General features: G+C 35.7%; 1 protein-coding gene across 4 annotated transcripts in view; it reads left to right on the forward strand.

Moving 5' to 3' along the window:
- The window catches only part of LOC150097705 (zinc finger FYVE domain-containing protein 1-like), a 184,496-nt gene that overhangs the window by 64,706 nt on the left and 98,551 nt on the right, over positions 1-21,239 (forward strand). For all 4 annotated transcript variants that reach the window (XM_090407405.1, XM_090407407.1, XM_090407408.1 and 1 more), the window contains exons 5-7: positions 2,638-2,849; positions 6,659-6,756; positions 12,092-12,200. In XM_090407405.1, the coding sequence (XP_090263531.1) occupies positions 2,638-2,849; positions 6,659-6,756; positions 12,092-12,200 (419 nt within the window). The remainder of the gene's footprint in view (positions 1-2,637; positions 2,850-6,658; positions 6,757-12,091; positions 12,201-21,239) is intronic.

Raw genomic sequence — 21,239 nt, forward strand, 5'->3', positions numbered from 1 at the left:
CTAGGTTGTGATCAAAATTGCCTAGCAGGCTCTCTACATTCACTGTGTATTTGGAAGGGTCATTGGTGGACGAGGTCTAGGGTATTTGGAGAGTTTTGGGTTATCGGGTATTCTGGTTGGCATCTGAACTAGTTGTGTAAGGTCATTGGTGATGGTGAATGTTTCAGCATCTCTGCCTGCAAGCTTTGTACAGCTGGAGGAGGAAAGCCATTTGGTGTTGTGGACATTAAAATCTCCTAGGAGAATGATTTCGCTGTTGGGAAAGTGGAACTAGAGAAAGTCAGTTTTTAATGAGAGGAAATTGAAGAGCTCAGAGTGGTTAGTTGCATTAGGGGAGTGATTGAGACAGTATATGAATTTGACTGAGTTGGATAGGGATATTTTCATCCAATGAAGGTCAAAGTTGGGCGATTCTAGGTTGGGTGCTCTTTGGCAAGGTATGTCGGAGTGGATGTGTGCAGACACTACCCTTGGGTCTAAAGGAGTTAAAGAGTGTGTAGTTTGGAAGGTTGAGGCGAATAATGTTGGAGGTGAGATTTGAGTTTCTGCTAGAAAGAGTAGGTGGGGTTTGGTAGACTGCAGGTGGACATTATTAAGGTTTGAGTTTAGGCCACGGATGTTGAAGTGGATTTGTAGGGTTTTGTGAGCCATAAGTTTGACTGCAGGAGGTCTTGCACATTTCCTATGCAGTGCCTGCATACTGGTCACCATGGTGGCTACTAGTGGCATCACTTAGTTTTTGCATCAATTTAGCTTGTTTATAGTCGATGGTCCAGCTGTAGTCACCATTTTGACATTTTTCTGCAAGTTGTCTTGAAAGCTGGCATCCTTGTTCTCTTTGTGCAAATGATAAATCTGGTCGGCACGTATGCACGATTGCAGACAAGTGTCTTTTGAACTTGTTGTTGATCGCTGTTATTAGTTTTGATGTGCTTGTCGGCGTGTTGCAAGTCACTTTTACAAGGCGTGGAAAGTTCGTTCCGTCCTTTCTTTTGTTTATGTTTTTGTTTTATTTATGTTTTACACTGACTGCACTGCATAATACAAGGTTAGGTCAGAAGGCTGAATCATTGTACAAATAAATAGAATGAATTTCTCTGTTGAGTGTTCCATGAAAGATTTATGCAAGTATACATGAGAAAACACATTAAGGAAACTAACTATTCAAGAAAAAATTGGCAAAATGCACTTAGTTTAGCCCAACATATCATAGGTCATTCCATCTGAAATCATCAAATTAAAAATTAAATTGAAACTGCATAATTTTGTATTTTGATGGAAATGTTATCTTGTTACTCTATTCCTGAGATTGCAGGGGGGGGGGGAATATATATATATATACACTGTATGCCCACAGATGTTAAACCTTTTAACATTTCTGCGCATGTCAAAAGAAGGAGAATCCATTCCGATATTAGGGTAATTAATGTGTTTTGTGGGATGATTGTTTATTATTGTATGTCAGAAAATTTGCCTTTCTTTTGTGAAAATTCTACTTCTCAAAGTGGTAAACTATTTTGCTTGTACAATAGTTGGAAAATTTATGTAGGAAGTATGTAATTTCATGTGTTGGTGACCAATCTGTACATCCTTTATTTCTTTTTCCCCTTCAGCATGAATTGACTATTCTTAGCACATTGCCAAAGTTGGCTCTATGAAGTGTGGCCGTACAATATATATATATATTTGAGGTTTTTTTCTGACATCCTATTAATTATGGCAGCCATTTTTATTAGTATATGTGCAGAATTTTACAGTTTCCAAGAGCTCAAAATTAATTACAGCTTATTTCCAGATTGTCCAATTTCTTATTTCTTACTGCCATTTTAATGCTCAATGTGTGTACTTAAATGATTTATTGTTTGCATTTTCAGACAAACTAAGTTTCAAGATGGCAGCCATCTGCTTTAGGTGTTTGGAAAGTTCTTTTTTTCCCCTCATTTTTACACTACAGTTCCTAGGTTGAATCAATGATTGATTTTCTATTTCATTTATACATGTAGTGGAATAGCCTCAAAAATTGCCTTAAATTTGAAAGAAAAGAAAAACATTAAAAACAGCTGACTTTGAAGCCCCCCAAAAAAGTAATGTAGTCTCATCTTTTCCTTAATGTGGTGGGTAGACTGTGAAATGCTTATCAAACCAAAATAATTTGACTTCATTTAAACTTAATTATTGTCTTGTATAGTGGGCAAGCCACTTTGTTTAAATTTCACTAACATCCCTCTTTATTGCTTTCTCATTGTTCTTTCAAGATTTTGGCACCATTTTACAGTACTACTTTAATATTATTGATCTTTCAGCAAAATATTAGGAAATACTATAAATTCACAAAAATTAGCCGTAATATTATTACTATATATTATACTAATATATAGTAATATATTAATATATTACTATAAAAACTAATTATTCTTAGAAAATAACAATGAAACAGATAAAAATCACTAATTTTGCAGAAGCAATAAACACACTGACCTTCTACTAATATATATAAGTGTAATTATTGAGTATACTACTTAAGAACTGGTATTAATGTCTTTTAATGATGAAACTTTTTCATCATTGAATAAGTTTTATAACATGAATTTTAATTATGTTAATGTTGAAAGCTATGTTTTTTTTTTTTTTTTTAAGAAAATGGGAAAACTCCATTAGATCAAATAAGGGCACGATTTCAAGAATTGGAGCTTAAAATTGATGCCTATAGTGCTCTGGAATATGTTGGAACAAGAAATTTTGGATCTCACACATCATTTGAGTCTCTGAAAACAGCAATCCGAAAACATCTTCAAAATTCAACAGTCAGGTCATCCAGGCGACCCGGTGTTATTTATCATGCTCTAAAGGTTAGTTTTTTATGGACTTCTCTCTCTTTTTATGTGTGTGTGTGCATATTCAAGAAAATTGTTAAAAAAATATTATCCCATGTTATTGTTTTTTAATTCTTGTTCTCTAAGAGAGTTTTCATATTATTTATCCCTTAGCCTGCCCATTGTACTGACACTAAAGTTTTATAGGCCAACAGCATTTCATGGATAGCATTTCTATAGGCCAACAGCATTTCTTATAAAAAAAAAAGTATTTCATTTAACACTTAATAGAAAAATTTATAACATTTTAGTCCATAATTAAAGAGTAATTAAAAAGACATAGCTGGTTGTATATTGCTGGTTGTATGTATATTCAATAGTAGAAAATGAAACATAAATAAAACTGGCAAAGAAGGATGATGATGAATCATGTGGAATATAGATTTTGAAAGATTAAATTAATTTCAAATTTCAGTGTTTTAAATCAGAACAACATGAAAATTTTGGTTTTCTTGGTTTCCTGGTTTCAGAAAATGTTTACATAGATCCCACTGTTTTTTTTTTTTTTTGGAAAACAAGGAATATTGGGGGAAAGACAGCTCTCTCTCTTTCCCTTTTTCAGAAGAAAGCAAGAATGAGAGATATTTATCAAAACCTTTGTTATTTTATAATAAATTTAGTTTAATCCTTTATCCAAGTGTGAGCAAACAAAGTTTGCGCCTCCTGAAGAAAATATCTTCAGGAGGGGTCAGGTAGTACAACACTGGGAAACTTGTAGCAACAAGTGTAACAAGTGATGTTAGCACTTGTAGTGCTAACATCACTCCTATCTCAGTATCTCCCATAATGCAAAACACATCTCCTTGTGGATATGTATAATGTTATGCATTAAGGAAAGGGCCACTACCCAGACTAGTTTCGACCTTTATTGAGATCTTTTCAGTGGGAGCCAGGCCCAAAAGTGGCGATACTAGGCAGAAACAATGGCGAGGTCATCTTTACCTATAGGAGTTGCCAAAAGGTGTGCCACCTTTTTATTAAATTACTCTGGATTTAGAGAAAGATGTTGAAAGTTTATTTTTCACTTGATTAGATTATAATGAATTTAGTTTAATCCTTTATCCAAGTGTGAGCAAACAAAGTTTGTGCCTGAAAATATCTTCAGGACTGGGATCAGGTAGCACGACACTGGGCAACTCGTAGCAAAGGTGGACCAAGCTAACATCACTCCTATCTCAGTATCTCCCATAATGCAAAACACATCTCCTTGCGGATGATATATGCAGTCTTTCTAAAATTGAAACAGAATGGACAGATTATTTAAAATAGAAAAATTTCTCATGATCCTAACACAACATAAAAAAGTGTCAAAATTAAGAAAATAAACTTTTTTTTTCTTTGTAGCATGATGATTGCTTTTTTTTTTTTAATATACCGGGTGATTATAAAATATCGTCAAGTGTTCAGAGCCCTCTAGCGAGTAATGTATTGGACGAAACACACCAATATTCAGTAGACGTACACAGTGGAACATGAGGATTCGATTTAACGAAAAAAAAAGTACTAAAAGTCGCCAACAGGGGAAATTTTGGCACTGTTTACAGAGTAAAATGCATTAATTTGCGTTAATCGCATTTCTTGTGAGCGATCATGCAATTAATGGAAAGCCTGTGAGATTTCTTATCATTCGTAGACGAACTGCTTTTCGATGCCTCTTACCTTACGTGAGCGTGCTTTGTTAGTCAAATTATTATTAGCGGAACAATAATGCCAGTGCTTGTCTTCATGATTTTCGGCATATGAATAATTTATGAAAAGGCCCGATTAGCGTAACAAACTTACGAAAACTGATTCGGTGATTTCAAACTACTGGAACTCTAGCAGTGCAGGTAGGCAGGGGATGCAAACCAATCAATCAGCAACAAGTTGCAACTGCTATTGTGGAACAGGAGATGATGAATGTGCAGGGTACCAGCAGTGCACGAGCAATATCACGGCAAACGGATATCGCATACATAACGGTGTGGAAAATCCTACTACAGATGTTGAAGTTTTACCCCTATAAAATCAGTCGTGTTCAAGAATTGTGCCCTGGTGATGCGACCACATGAATCGACTTATCTTTGAGATTCTTAGCGTCCATGGAAGTGGATGATGCATGGCTGTGGCAGATTTTATGGAGTGATGAAGTGCACTTTTATTTGAACTGCGATATTAACATGCAACTGTCGCATTTGGGCTGCAACTAATCCACACGTGTATCTGCAGATGCCTATCCATTTGCCCAAAGTCACAGTGTGGTGCAGATTTATGGCATCTTTTATCATCAGTCCATACTTTTATTTTGGCGAGGAAAATTGCCAAAATGGACCAGCGACCTGTTCCGTCAATGCTAACAGGTATGCCAATATGCTACAGAACTTTGCCACAACTTCAGCAAAGAGGATGTCTCGATTCGACTATCTTCATACAGGATGGTGCACCACCCCACATCGGACTTCAGGTAGAGTGTGTTTTGCGACAACATTTCTCTGACAGAAGAATCATTAGTCATGCATTTCCCACGTCATGGCCACCGAGATCACCTGATCTCAATCCTTGTGACTTTTGGCTGTGGGGATTTCTTAAAAGCATTGTTTATCAAGGACATGTACCTGATATTCCAACTTTGAAAGATCGAATAACGTTACACGTGAGACAAATCAATTCCGATATGTTGCGAGCCACTGTGGAAAATTGCACCGTATGCAGTTCCTGGAACATCAGAATGGTGGTCATATTGCACCTCATTTGTAATTAACAATAAACGTCATGAAATTGATGTGTGCTGTCTCATTTGCGAATGAGGTCATATTGCGCCTCATTTGTAATTAACAATAAACGTCATGAAATTGATGTGTGCTGTCTCTCATTTGCCATTTAGGCATTCATTAGTCACGCCTACTAAAATTAATTTGGCAGCGTCAAAATTTCCCCTGTTGGCGACTTTTGGTACTATTTTTTTTTCCTTAAATTGAATCCCCATGTTCCCACTGTGTACGTCTACCGAATATTGGTGTGTTTCGTCCAATACATTACTCACTAGAGGGCTGTGAACACTTGACGTTATTTTATGATCACCCGATATATATAAGACTTGTCTTCATGTATTTATCTGTAATTATTTACACATTCCAACCTTAATAATAAGTTTCTGAAGGATTTATGTCACTTTGCAATTAGATAAATACATGCAGACTGTACAAGTTTTAGTGAAATAGCTGAAAATTTTGTGATACTAGTGAATCTGTTTCACACAGAAACCAGATTATTAAACCTGAAAAGTTGATGGATTAGAACACAAAACTTCACATCATTGAGCAAACTGAAAAAAATTAATATGTCATGATCAACTGTGAAAGACATCATCAGTGAAAACAAATACCATGAGATTGCAAAGCATGTACAAGGCTCCATCACAGTGACTAAGGGGGATAATTTACTGCTTCAGTATGATTAGGACCAAAGGAGAGAGAGAGCCTTCATCTGTATTGAGGTGTTTAGTGTAGTAATTTTTGAATTACTACACTAAATAAATAGGAACTTTTGACACAATAAATATTAACTATTCAGTAAGTTAAAGAACAGAATAAGCAAACTGCTTATTAGGTAATTGTATTCCTGGTTATTCTTTCTAGTTCTTATAATATACTAATTTATATTGGTATAAAACTTTATATCCATTCAATGCTATATCACTATTATAATGTGGCCCTTGTTATAATGCTGTAATTTCATTAATGCCACACTACTTGTAAGTAATGTAAATAATTATCTGATTTTATTTTCCTGTTTTTTTTTAATAGGTATTGAATGATAAATTCAGTGGAGATATTGAAAAAACAGTTCCAAATACATTCCCTGTGATGTTTTTCAGTTGTCCAGCACAGTGCATGTCATGCAAGTATGAAACTTTTTTCATTATTATTATTATTATTACGTAAAACCTCCAGGGAGTCCAAGACTCGTCGAGGGAGGGCACCTACTCTACAACTTTCTGTCTCCATCACTCAATCCACCAGCTGCAACGAACCGCAACTACCATCATCATCTACACCAACATCATCTACCATTCATCATCGCAAACATCTATGCCTATTGTGGGATGTTTGTGAAAATGATAAATGAAATTTTTTTTATATATTTTATTTACCATTATAATACCTATTGCATACTGTTTTATTCAGCTATGAGATTAGAATCTGAATGTTCTTCTAGTTTTATTATATTGTCATATTTGTATGTAGAAGATGAAGTTTTAGTCCTTGAATCTTATGATCATTCAAACATAAAAAAAAAAAGTGTAATTGGAGGAATGCAGCCAGCCATTACACATGTTAGTCATCATCATATGTTATTTTAATGCAAGAATGAAGAAGTTATCTAATTTTTCAAAAGGAAACTATGTTTTGTGTGGAAATTTTTTCTCCTGATATTTTCTACATTTTGATACCTTGTATTTTGTTGATTAATACATCCATATACACAAACAGTAGAACCTTACGATTAAAGATGTTACTGTTTGCTTATTCTTGATTAATTTTTTTTGAGATATTATTTTATAGATTACAGGAACTCCAACTTTTCATGGTTTGAGTAAGATCAGGCTGAAGTTCTGCAAACCATTGGAAAACCCATTTTCTTTCTCACATACATCCTCTCTACCCTATATGTGCAAAAGCCTTGACTGAAATCTGTAACATATACTGTTAACTACTTTGCATTTCTTGATTTCAGAGTTCTGTAAAAAGGGTTGCATTTGACTGTAAAGTGCAGTTGTCATTCAGACAATTAGTCAGATCTTGTAGAAGGCAGAAAATGTTAAACTTTTGCAATTTACAATTTGACATTAGCATAAGAGTAAGTAATGTTTCTGGTTTACATTCTAGTGGAAAATTATCTTTTGTGAGTCACTGGGATCCTCCACCTAAAAAAAAAATGGAAAAAGAATATTTAGGTCAAGTATCATTCTCATAAGGTAACTCAACTCTATCAGTTAGGCCTGTAAAGTGTAAGAAGCGTTTATGTATTTGTATCTTTCAGAGGCCAGGGATGTGCAGAGAATTAGTGAATATTTGAAATAGCATGATACTGCTGACACTATTACCAACTTAAAAAAAAAAGATGGGATGAAGTCATTTATTCTTAATGCAGACCCAGAAGATGCTGTGTCTGAGGTGATTTATGATTTCTGGGTATTCCATAATATTGCTGTATTCCGAAACATTGTCAGATTACTAAAGATTGCAAACAGGAGGGCTTTGAAAAGGTAGCATTTAAAGAATCAATCATGCTTTTTGAATTGGCCATCTATATTAGGATGCCAGCTACAAGTTATCTGATATCATATTTTTTCATAATGAACATTGTTTCAGACTACATGATAATTCGTTGCTGATGCAAGTATTTCACATGGGGAAAGGGAAGATTGACATAGAGTAACTGTAATGAAATTGAACTAAATAGTTTTTACAAGTGAATAATGAGAGAAATAATGCAACAGATTTGTAAAATAAATACAAAAAAATTGCAACATCTAGTTGTACTAGCATGATTTTAGAGTTTGCATGTTTATAATACTGATTCAAAGTTTCTTGACCCACAGGAGAATGGAGCATCCAGATTATTAGAAGCAAGTGGCACCAAGATTGAACTAAATCAACAGGCATTTAATGGTTTATTATTATTATTATTTTTTAAGTGTAAACTAATTTTTTCCCCCCTCTGGGAGTTGATATATACAACGCAGGATGGAGATATCTTTTAGATGATGCATATTAAAGAAATATTTATCTATACATCAAATACAAGGTAATTTGATTATTGTTTCTTTACTAAACATTTTGTACATGCATTCACAAAGTGAAAAAAATGAGCAAGAATTATGTTATTGAAAGAAAATGCTAAGAGTATTTTGGCATGGGTGGCAAGTTGATAACTGGCTTGTGGTAGCTGCATGAAGATACTAGTGCAGCATTAGTGTCATTCACTTCTGATGAGCTGGTGGCTCCCTACCTTTGTGGGACTAGAAACTTTCAACCAGTCACACAAGCTCTAAAAACGTTTTTTTTACTAATGAAAATTTTGTAGTTATAGTGAGAAATGTATCAACAATTATATTTTTGAAGAGAAAATACTAACAACCTATTGGCATTGATGGTAAATTTATACATTAAGCCCCGATGGTACTCAATGCATTAAATGAAATAATTTCAAAGAACTTAATGCAGATTTCATCTACATATGTTGTGCCCATAGCTTTCTATTACCCATACTGTGCAAGAGAAAACCATTGGACACTATGCTTATATGATACATGGATGAAATTAATTTGTCCTATATATCTCTATACTATAAATAAAGCACAAAATATCTGCTGGAGTTTCATATTTACAACTGAGCTGTAAATATTATTATTAGAACTCTAGGAAGTCAAGGACTCATCAAGAAAGGCCATACATCAACCACACCACCTGTCATACTTTCTCTTAAACTCATTCATGTGAGTTTAAGAGAAGCTCATAAACATAAATTCAGTGGAGATATTGAAAAAACAGTTCCAAATACATTCCCTGTGATATTTTTCAGTTGTCCAGCACAGTGCATGTCATGCAAGTATGAAATTTTTTTTTTTTTTATTATTATTATTACATAAAACCTCCAGGGAGTCCAAGACTCATCGAGGGAGGGCACCTACTCTACTACTTTCTATCTCCACCACTCAATCCACCAACTACGACAAACCGCAACTACCATCATCATCTACACCAACGTCATCTACTGTTCATCACAAACATCCATGCAGGATGTTTGTGAAAATGATAAATGAAATTGTTTTTATATTTTTTTTTAAAGAGCTAAACACAAGAATGTATTTATTTATTGAAAGACTGTGCACCGTTATTGTACCTATTGCATACTGTTTAAGACTCACCAGTTCAGCAGGAACTGTCCCACTCCCTCATTCTTCTGTGAGAGAAGCTCTAGCTCTTATCCCTTTCTTAACTGCACACAAACTTAACTTCCACAGATGCCTCTTTGTTCTCTCCCCACCTTCCATATAATGAAAATTTTATCAACCAATATCATATAACACCCTGTCAAAAGTTTATAGACCTCTATCACGTTGTCACTCTTTCGTCTCTCTACCAGTGTCTGCTGCTCATATACTCAATCTATCCTTGTGATCTACAGTCTATCATCATCTTTGTAACTCTTCTTTGCTGCCTTTCTGCAGCTCCTTTATCTCTTTGAAACTCAGGAGATCAAATCTGTGGACAGTAGGCCAGGTGCAGTCATGTCATGGCCTTGTAAAGAGGCAAAATGACTTCCATATCATTATGTCAATGTGTGTTTCAACATCAGAGTTGTCCTCTGAGTTGTATTTGCAATTTCAATTTTTGTTATGTGATCAATGAATTTCAACTTTCTATCCACCATAACTCCAAGATCTTTAGCCTCATTAGTTACTTCAAGTATAATCCCACTAATATAATATGCTGTTGGATATGGCATCACTCCAAAATGCATAACAACTTCACATTTTTTGACATTGAATTGACAAACCATTATCATTTGCTCACACATCCAGCCTATTCAAATCATTCTGTAAATGCTGTATATCATTAGCATCTCTGATTGCTCTGCCTATAAGCTTAAACTAGTGGCCAAGCACTGATCATTGAGTCACACCACTGGTCACCTTAAATCTGGAAGATTTGCATCCCCATATACCACTTTCTGATACTTATCTATCAGTTACCCACTTATCCAAGCTAATAATTTATATTCCAAACCCCTTGTTATCCTATCCAAGCCTTAGCAAAGTCCAATAGTATTATAGTGTATCCATTCCCTTTATCCAACTCAGCTGTAATATTATTATAAAATATGAGGAAATTGTTCAAACATGACCCCCATTTAGTAAACCCATGCTGTTCCTTGAAAAGTACATCTTGTTTGTCTGCCCATTTCTGTATAGAAGTACTTATTAACTTGTCTAAAATTTTTACAGTTACTCCCGAGATACTAATAGATTGATAGTTAGAACACTGAAATGTAAGATATGACAATATTTGAGACCTGACAAATAACATTAATTTGTCAGAAAATTGTCGGTAGAAAGCTAGTCGGTACAAACTTAATTATTAGCACTTTGTAATATTCTGGATGCCTCTTGTGGATACATGGATAGTTTATGGCAGTGATTATGTATGCTATTGTTTTTGCTTGTGAGAGTAAGCTCTTTAACCCTGCGGAGGTTGCAGGTGAAGAAATTGCAGCGTAGTTCGTGTGTATCTGAGAGATACATTCATTACTAGTATGTGCTAAAATGCGATAAAACTTAAAAAAAAAACATTGCAAATATAATGCATGATGGTTTATTTATTTTCAGTTACAATCAAGAAATTATTGAACAAAGAAAAAAAACTAAACCGATGCTATACTGACATCGGAGTTTGTGGTATCTCTCAGACACAATTTACTATCAAATATCACTTTCACTTTCGCCTCTATCCTCATCATTGGACTTGAGTAACATTCGCTGAATCTCTTCAACAACTGATGGATTATCCAATTGATATATTTTTACAGCCATTTTTAACAGTAAATAAAAAAAAACAACTAAATCAATACTATACTGACATTGGAATTCGTGGTATCTCTCAGATACAGTTTACTATGAAATATCACACACCTTTAGATAACATGTGTTAAACCAAAACTGACTGCACAAATAGTGTAGAATATCACTCGTAACATATGCACGCGCAGCTAGTCATGACCTCCAAGCTATGCACTGAATATGCGTAAGAATATATTAAACAATATGCATGCATCTGTCAGATCAGTGCGACCTCCACGGGGTCACACTGATCTGACAGATTTATATAATTTTATGTGTAGAGTAAATTACATACAATTAAAAAGTAATATGCATTATAAAAATATATTCTGAAACTTGGATTTGCACTTGCTTAACTTAATAATGGAATGCTTCATTAAATTATTTTTCTGCATATTATATGTGCACATAGACAGAACAGACAGAGAATGCCAAACAGATTTCTTGTTTCTTAACCAGAATTCTCAATTTTGTTCTATATCTACTTCCTAAAATTAATTTCATCACTGCTGTGAGAATGGTGATGAAACCTTTAAGGATGAGGGTTTTATAGTGTTTATTTTTATTTTACTGACTACAGAAGGAAGGTATAACAAATGCTTTTTTTTTTTAGTGCCAGGTGTACAAAAAGTATGAATCATAAACGTGATGACATTCCTCACTCATCAGATAATATGTGCAAATATCAACATCAGTATGAAAATGAAAACCTGTACTGCAAGGTATATTTATTAACATTAATTTTATATTAATTTATTCATAGCATCTGTTTCAGAATTATTTTTATATATAAACTTAATATCATTAGTTTCATTTACTTTGTGATCAGGATGTCCTTCTTTTCTCTCACATTTAGAGAAAATTTGAGGTTATTATATAATTTGTTTGAAAATTTCTTGAAGGTTGCTGGTATTAATAGGATATATTCTGCTTCATTTATTGTTTACTGTTAAGTTTCTCACAATTATAATTCCCTTCAAGATGTGAAAGTTTATTTTTACTGTGTATGTTGCTGTCAAATAGGGATGAATTTCTTCATCACTTTTCTCAAAATTTAGAAATTTTAATATTACAGCTTGCAAAACAGAGAGCAAGTTAAACACACAGATACATTTTATAGTAGCACAAGCAGTTTGCAGACATAATCAGGAGCATTAATTACATTTCCCAAATACAAGATACTTGATTAATCTTCAAAATCATTGCATTAAAAAGTTTCAAACTAGCTCATCTCTTAGCATCAAAATAAATTTAATCATGCTTATTGTTCTATACATTAATTAGTAGTGTTTCCAAACTATGTTCCATGGTACACCAGTGTTCTGAAGAAAGTGAATACATGTTCTGTGAAAAATTATCAAAATTAATATGAGCCTGGAATGGTTTTAAATGCTGCGACAAGTTCAAACATGTTTGAAAATCAGGTTCTCCTCACTTTGTGTGTGGATTGTGCTATTAAAGCCAGCACGTGCTGGCCTTGACTCAGCCGCTGGCTGACAGCTGCCCGCAATTGTCGACACCTCCAAGCGCAAGGAAGTACTTAGGTATCTATTCTAGAAAACGTGCGGTCATAAGCAAGGTCAATGGAATGCGCTGCGGCCTGGCATGCCTGTAGTGTGTGCTGTTGCATTTTTGCAATGCGATACAGCCTGCTGCGGCAATAGTGTGCACTTAACTTTACATTGAATACGAGATGGATGATACTCAACTCTAACCAAGGGGTTCTGTTAAAATTTCAGGATTTGTGAAGTGTTCCGTCATAGGAAAAGGATTAGCCTATTCAATGGCAAGATCTATCTCTGTATATATTTTATTAACTCAAAGCAAATGAATGTTTACCTTAAGAAATCAAGGTAGTATTTGTGATTTCTTTTCAAATAATCAGAAATGTGAATGTTCTGGTCACTTGTATGAGAAAATCCTGTAAGGATTTTGTAGATTTACAATTTTTAGTAATAAGATGAATGTTACTGATTATATAAATCATTAAGGATATGAATAGGTAGAAGTATACAGTTGATGTTTACTTTAACAAATATTGTTACAGTGAAATCACTCATTCACTAAAAAAAATCTCAGCCAAAGCACTATAGCATCAGTGTAGTACTAAAGGAAATTCACTGTAAGTAGGCCTTCCATTATAATAAACTATTTCTTTGGTCCCTGCATCTTTCCTATCACATTTTCCAAGAAATTGGATACATAGTTTAGAACATAGTTTTAAACTAATGAAAGAATCATCACTGTAAGTTAGTTTAAGGAAATAATCTTTTAATGAAGGAGTAAGTAATTATTGGGATAAAATCCAGAATGTATTGTATAAGGAGATAACTTAAATTCCCAATGTCCTATATAAGTATTGGAAGAGAATTATTTTAATATTGACATCCCTTATGATTGGATGATACAGTACAGAGATGTGAATGATTTGTTTTATTTAGTACAGTGGCTCTATAAGAGCATCAAAGGCATTATGCTCTTGAGGATTTTGTTCTAATGTTAATGCTGTATAAACTTTGCTTCCTTCCATTAGATTTAATACTACAGTTTACTATAGCAAACACTATTATAGCGAATTCACTCACTTATAACATATTACCAAAAAAACAAGTCTCAACCAAATGTAGTCACCTAACCCTAACAGTTTCATTGACTATGCTATTGTTGATAGCAGTATCTTCATGTTTGTTCAGGACAGATGAGTATATGGGGGATTTGAAATAGGAAGTGATCACCATTAGTTTTGAGTATGACAGAATTGAATATCATATTGAAAATCATTTAAGAAAGTTTTAAAAAGAATCAAAGTTAAGCTGCTTTCAGAGATGATTGCAGACTCAGATATACAAATATTATTAAAGAAAATATGAAAAAATTTGAAGGCAAGAATCAAACCTTCAAAGGTTCATTGGAAAATTCTGAAGAAAAGTGATTTATTCAGCCACCGAAGCATGTGGTGAAGTTATCCGCAAGGATAGAAAAATCACCTTGATAGATAGAGACAGTCATGGAAAAGAAGAAAGCATGTTGAAAGTTCCTTGCAAGTAAATCAGCATATACTCTGAGAGAATACAGAGAAAAATGTAAGAGAGCAAACTACTGGATAAAAGCAGCTAAGCAAGTCATTGGAAAACTTTGGTAAGATTATAGAAGATAACATCTTTAAAATTATGGAAACAGCTACCATGTTAAAGTAAAACTTCAGTTTAATATAAACCAAAATAATTGCTCAACGTTTCAACCTTTATATTCATCATCTAGAGTATACACATATAAACAAGAGCAAGCTGCACTACAATCTACATGATATGCTAAAGTTACTGGTCAACCGTCAAAACTAGAGTCCTGTTATTATTATCTATTAGGTTACAAAATTAAATTAAGCTAGAGAGCAACATGTTCACACAAAAAAGTTAATCATATAAGTATACATATAAATCGCTTGGTGTCGCACGGATTAGATCGTCGGCTTGTCGAGAGCTCCTGGAAAGATCAGTATTATTTTGTGTTAACATTAGATATTTTACCAGAATTTTAAGTAGTATTGTTTGCTTTTTGTTTCTTGGTGTGTCTGTGCAATTTTTGTGTGTTTTCTGTTATTTTAATTATTATTTTTAAGAAAAGATAGCGTACACATGGCACCGATAAAGAAAAAAATGGCGGCCAGGTCGCCATGCTTGCTTAAGAGTTTTGATGTAAAAGAATTTATGCAATGTGCTGTCTGTGAGATGTATGCCTTGTGAAGAGCGGTAGGAGTCTGGTTAGAAAGTGATAGTGGAGTTAATATGTGTAGAAAGTGTAAAGAGAATGAGGACTTCAAGCGTGTTTCGTGTATCGAGACTGATATCGTTAACGGTAGTCAGAATGTAGAAAATGGCGGTGTACTAGAGAATTGCGTGGTAGTGCCAGATATGTGTGAGAGCGTCGCTGAAAGTGTAAATGAAGGTAGAAACACCGAAGGAATGGATGATTTGATCGATAATGAAAATGGTGAGTTAAATGCGAGTAGCGAAATTGCCCGTTTACATGGCGCGATACACAGAGCCAAACGACAACTGGAGCGTATGCAAAAATGTGTGTTGAACGTACCGACAAATAACCGGCGGAAGTCTGTGACGGCAAAAAATAGAATGTACATAAACGTCAATAAAATGAAGGAGTGAGTGCTGTATGGGGATTCGCTATTAAGAGGCGTAATAATTGAGAGTTTAACGAAGTCATACCAGCCGGGTGCGAACAAAAAGGACGTCAGCGAATCTATTCGACTGCAAAAACAGAGGGTGAAAGAGATGATAATAGTGGCAGGAACGAATGATTTGAAAGAGGACAAAATGGAAATGATAGAGGATGTGAGGGAGTTGTTTGAGGTAGCAAAAGAGAAGAGTGAGAGAGTTAGGATGGTGAGTATCTTACCGCGGTATGACAGCGAAGTGTTTAGAAGGAGGGCCATAATTGCCAATGACTTTATGCGTGGGTTATGCATGGAGAGTGGTGTGGAATTTGTGGATGTGTGGAATGAGTTCGATGGGCGAAAGGACTTATATAAGATGGATGGGTTACATTTGAATGGAGTTGGTGTACGGAGACTTGAAAGAGTGTTGATGAATGATGTGGAAGTGGATGTACAGACTCAGGGAAACTAGATTTATTAAGGGGGGGGGGAGTAGATATGCAGACTTTAGGGGGGGCAGTTAAGTGTATGAATGAGTATATTACGCCCGGGCGAGTACGACGGACAACAAATCAGAATGGGATAATTAGTATAAGGAATCAAAGTAGGGATGGGACAAATGGGCTTCTGCGATTCATGTACACTAATGCCAGGAGTATTAGGAACAAGAAGGAAGAGTTTTTGGCCATGGTTGGCACTTCCAGGCCACAGGTTGTCGGTATTAGTGAAACATGGCTGACAGAAGATGATAAAGCTAGTGGGATTGAATGTGATGGGTATAGCGTGTTCAGGAGTGACAGGGTGAATAAAAAGGGGGGAGGAGTGTTATTGATGATAGCTGATGAGCTTCAGCCAAGGAGTATAGAAGTTGAACTGCAGGATGGGGAAAAAAGCACATTTGAGGCTGTTTGGTGTGAGATACAATCTAGCAGAACAAAATATACAATTGGGTGCTGCTATAGACCGGGTGATGGAGTGGATGGTGGGAATAGTATGCATAAGCAAATAGAAGAAATGAATGGAAGGAGGGTAATTATTATGGGTGATTTCAATTATGGTAACATTGACTGGAAAGAGGAGAGGGCACATGGGAGGAAGGAATTGGATTTTATGCAGTTATTAAGGGACAACTATCTACGGCAACATGTATTGGAAAATACCAGGGGGCAGAGAGTGCTGGACCTAGTAATTGCAACTGAGAATGTAGCTGTAACGAACATGACCATGTTGCCACCAATTGGTGAGAGTGACCATAAGGTCATGACTTGGGAGGTGGCTAAAGGAGTCGAATTTACAATTAAGACAGGGTATATGTGGAATTACCGGGCTGGTAAGTATGACAAGTTTAGGTGTGTGCTTGGCTCAATGCCATGGCATGTAAAACTGCAAGGGCTGGATGTTGATGGTGCATGGGAGGTGGTTAAGAACTGTTTGCAGGAGGCAATGGTTGACTGTATACCAAGAGTCCGAATAATAAATCAGGTAGGGGTTAAATGGATGAATAACACTATTAAGCTTGAGCTGCAAAAAAAGAAACAATTGTGGAGGGAATTTAAGGAGAAGGGTGACCATCAGGTGCATGAACAGTATAAAGCTCAGGCCAGGATGGTAACAAGGGTGGTAAGAAAAGCAAAAGCAGATTACGAAAGGAAATTGGCCATGCAGGCTAAAGAGAATCCCAAACAGTTTTTTCAATATGTTGCAAGTAAAAGGAAAAATGCTCATGGTAGAATGATCTTAAAAAATGCTGAGGGTAGGGAGGTAACTGAATCAGTCGATGTTGTGGAATTACTGAGCGAGCACTTTGCAAGAGTATATCATCCAGGTGGTGGCTTTGCGGAAATGGAGGAACCAACAGCTTATACTGGAATTGTGATGAATGAGGTAGAGGTAACTAGTCTATTACAGAACCTCAATGTCAATACCATCTGTGGGATTGGATGGTATACCAGCTCGTGTCGTACGTGAAGCGGCCAAAGAATTGTCAGTGCCCTTGACCATTATGTTTAATTTGAGCCTCAGGACTGGGTCAGTCCCAAGGGGGTGGAAAGAGGGGAAAATAGTTCCGCTGCACAAAGGTGGTTCCAAGGCTGCTGTTGAAAATTACCGGCCAATCAGCATAACAGGAATCATTATCAAGGTCTTAGAGAAAATAGTCAAGAGGAAAATACAAGATTGGATAGAAGAAAATGGGATACTGTATCGGGGACAGCATGGTTTTGTGAAGGGTAGGTCATGCCTCAGTAACTTGCTCACGTATTATAACACAGTGACGGCTGAACTGGATAAGGGTAATGGGTTTACAGTGATTCTGCTGGACCTTGCTAAGGCCTTTGACAGGATACCACATGGAATTCTAATCAGTAAATTGCAGCATATGGGAATGGACATAGGGTTGGTGAGATGGATAGGAGGGTGGTTGACGGAGAGATATCAGAGAGTGGTTTACTCAGGAGTAGAGTCCACTAGACGGCCTGTGACTAGTGGTGTACCACAAGGATCTGTTCTTGGACCACTGCTGTTTAATTTGTTCATAAATGATATAGGAAAGGATCTGAGAGGAACAGTTCATTTGTTTGCGGATGATGCGAAGTTGGGTAGGGCAATAGTGAATGCAGATGACGTCAAAATTTTGCAGGATGATTTGGATAGATTGGAGGTCTGGGCTAGGGAGAATGGATGTCAATTTAATGTGGCAAAATGTAAGGTTATGCATTTTGGGGTGAAAAGATGGGAGGCAGTTTACTGCATTGGTGGAACCGTGCTCCAGGAAATTGATGAGGCACGAGATTTAGGAGTGTTGGTGGATAAGGAATTGAAATTTAGGGGACACATTGCAAAAGTGGCCAAATCAGCTCATCAAATCACTTGGTTGCTGAAGAATACGTTGACAAGCAGAGACAAGCAGGTTATTGTTCCTCTGTATCGAGCCTTGATAAGACCTCATCTCGACTACTGTGCTCAGATTTGGTCACCTAGGTTTCTTCTTGATGGGGAGGAGGTGGAGAGGATCCAGAGGCGAGTGACCAAGATGATAGCAGGTCTGTGGAATGAACCGTATGAGAACAGGTTGAGGAATTGTGGGTTGCAAAAATTGGTTGATAGGCGGAAGAGGGGAGATATGATTGAGACATTCAAATTACTGAAGGGTTTCTATAAAATTAATTCAGAAGATATTTTTGAGAACAGGGCTGGTTGTGGGAGGACTAGGGGACATCCATGGAAACTGGGCAAAAGTGTGGTTAGTAAAGGTGTTAGAGCTGGGTTCTTTACTTTTAGAGTAGTGAATGAGTGGAATGCGCTCCCTGAGTCTGTGGTGGATGCTGTGACAGTGAATGAGTTTAAGGCGAGGTATGATAGATACTGTATGAATGTCGAATAGTTGTGATGAAAATGATTTGGGGCCTCCCTCGATGAGTCTAATGACTCCCTGGAGTTGCCCGTAATAATAATGATAATAATAATAAATTGAAACAAACCAGTATGGATGATGACCAGTAAAAGCTGAAAAAATTGCGTAGAGTCCTAAAGTCAGGGTTTGCTGAAAAACTTGAAGAACTAAGTGGGCTGAATGTGTGCCATCCAATTCTTGGGATTTTTATGCCACCATTATTGTTAAGATTAGGGTGGTTAATCAAAATTTCATAGTCTTCTTTAAATTTCTGTTCATACCAGGTTTTTGTATAATGTAAGGGACATGTATTTTTCCAATCAATTTGATGTAGGTGTTAAGAGCATGATCCGAGTGGCCTGCTTCACCAAAATTGTTAAATTTAATGTGCTGTTTGTGTTCTTTTTTACAGATAGGGATTGCATGTCCAGTTTCTCCAATATAAGGTAAGTTACAGGTGCAATAGATACAATAAACTCCAGGGTGAGCCAATGGGGGGGGGAGAGGATCCTTAGGGGGAGTTGAATATTTTTTTAAATTTTATAGGTGATAGGTGGTTTAAAAGTGGCATTAAGATTATAATGATGTAGAATTCTATTAATTTTTTCTGATAACCCTTTAATGTATGGGATAGCTATAGTTTTACTGTAATCTATATTATTTTTTGATGAAATTTTATGAAGAACTTTATTAATAGTATTTTTGCTATAGCCATTATTTATAAATGTATTGCCAATAATTTGTAAGTCTTGTTTAAGAGCTTTTTGATTAGAGCAAATTGTTATAGCTCTGTTTTTAAGGGTGTTAATGACTCCAAGTTTTTGTAAAGGGTGATGATATGAGTTAGCATTTATATATATTGGCCGGTATGTGTAGGCTTTGGTAAACAGTGAAAGATAGACAACTGTGGGAAGACATGTGACCAGTGTGTCCAGGAAGCGAGTTCTGATTTTCAATTTCAATAGTAAATTATATGCACTCATGTTGTTTGTTCAGGCGACTAAGGAATCTGTTTAACGTTTGGCAGCCATGTGGCTGGATAACAAAAACATCGTCACCATATCTAAGCCAAACTGTAGGTTTTCAAGTAAAAGAATCTAGAGCACATTGCTCAAAAGCTTCCATATAAAAGTTAGCAATTGGGGGGATAGTGGTGAGCCCATGGCTGTACCTTCTTTTTCCATACCAGCTTTTATTTGCCACCATTCGTACTAGTTTGTTTTAATATATATATATATATATATATATATATATATGTGTGGTGATCAGCTTTTACTCGGTTGTTGTACATTTGAATAAAATATAGATTTAATGACTATAAAACCGAGATAACATATAAAGATTTTAATGATAAATACTACTAGTTTTGGCATATGGCAACCCTTCTTCAGGTATTTATAAAGGAATACTAATAAACATTGAATTATTTAAACAAACTGGAAATTACAGGTACAAATTGCCTCACATAATCGATACATAAAAACGTTGTATTTTTTCAAGTTGTTCCAACTGGGGTGCCATTGTTTATTGCAATTGTGCGTGCAGGTTCATGTGAACGCCAATATTGAACAACTGCAGCATGGCTATCTGGGATGTTATAACTTAAATGGTTGTTTAAGTGGACCGAGTTCAGCAGGATTTCTCTTGATTCTACAATTTTCCTCTCAAACTTATCATCACAGCGAAAGATATTTTCTGATCTATTCCAGCAAACGGAATGGCTTTGTTGGTTATCATTAGGATTATTTGAAAAAAGAATATGATTGGATAACGCCGTTGCATGGGATCTTTTGTAAGAGATGTCTCTCTTATGCTCTTCTATTCTTTGTTCAATAGATTTGTTTGTTTGTCCAAAGTATGGGATATTGCAATCGCACCACAATTTATATACTCCAGGGTACTTAAGGTTGTGATGGGTAGGTTTTAGATGGCTGATTAGAGAACGGATTTTAGGAAGTGTGGTGAAGAAGGTCCTGATATTATATTTTTTAAGGACTTTAGCTATTTTTTTGGAGACTGTGCTAATGTATGGAATGGAGATGCTACCTTTAAAATTAATAGTCTCTGTTGTGCACTGCCTAGGAGGATCCAGAAGAAATTTCTTAATTGTTTTTACAGAGTATCCATTTTGTTTAAAAATAAGAGTGAGGTGATTCATTTCTTTTTGTTGTTCATCTTGTTCATTTAAGAGGGAACGTG

This window comes from Typopeltis vanoorti, chromosome 17 (assembly GCF_054136105.1).
Source record: "Typopeltis vanoorti isolate ZY-2024b chromosome 17, IOZ_Tvanoo_1.0, whole genome shotgun sequence".
In the NCBI taxonomy this organism is placed as follows: Eukaryota; Metazoa; Arthropoda; class Arachnida; order Uropygi; family Thelyphonidae; genus Typopeltis; species Typopeltis vanoorti.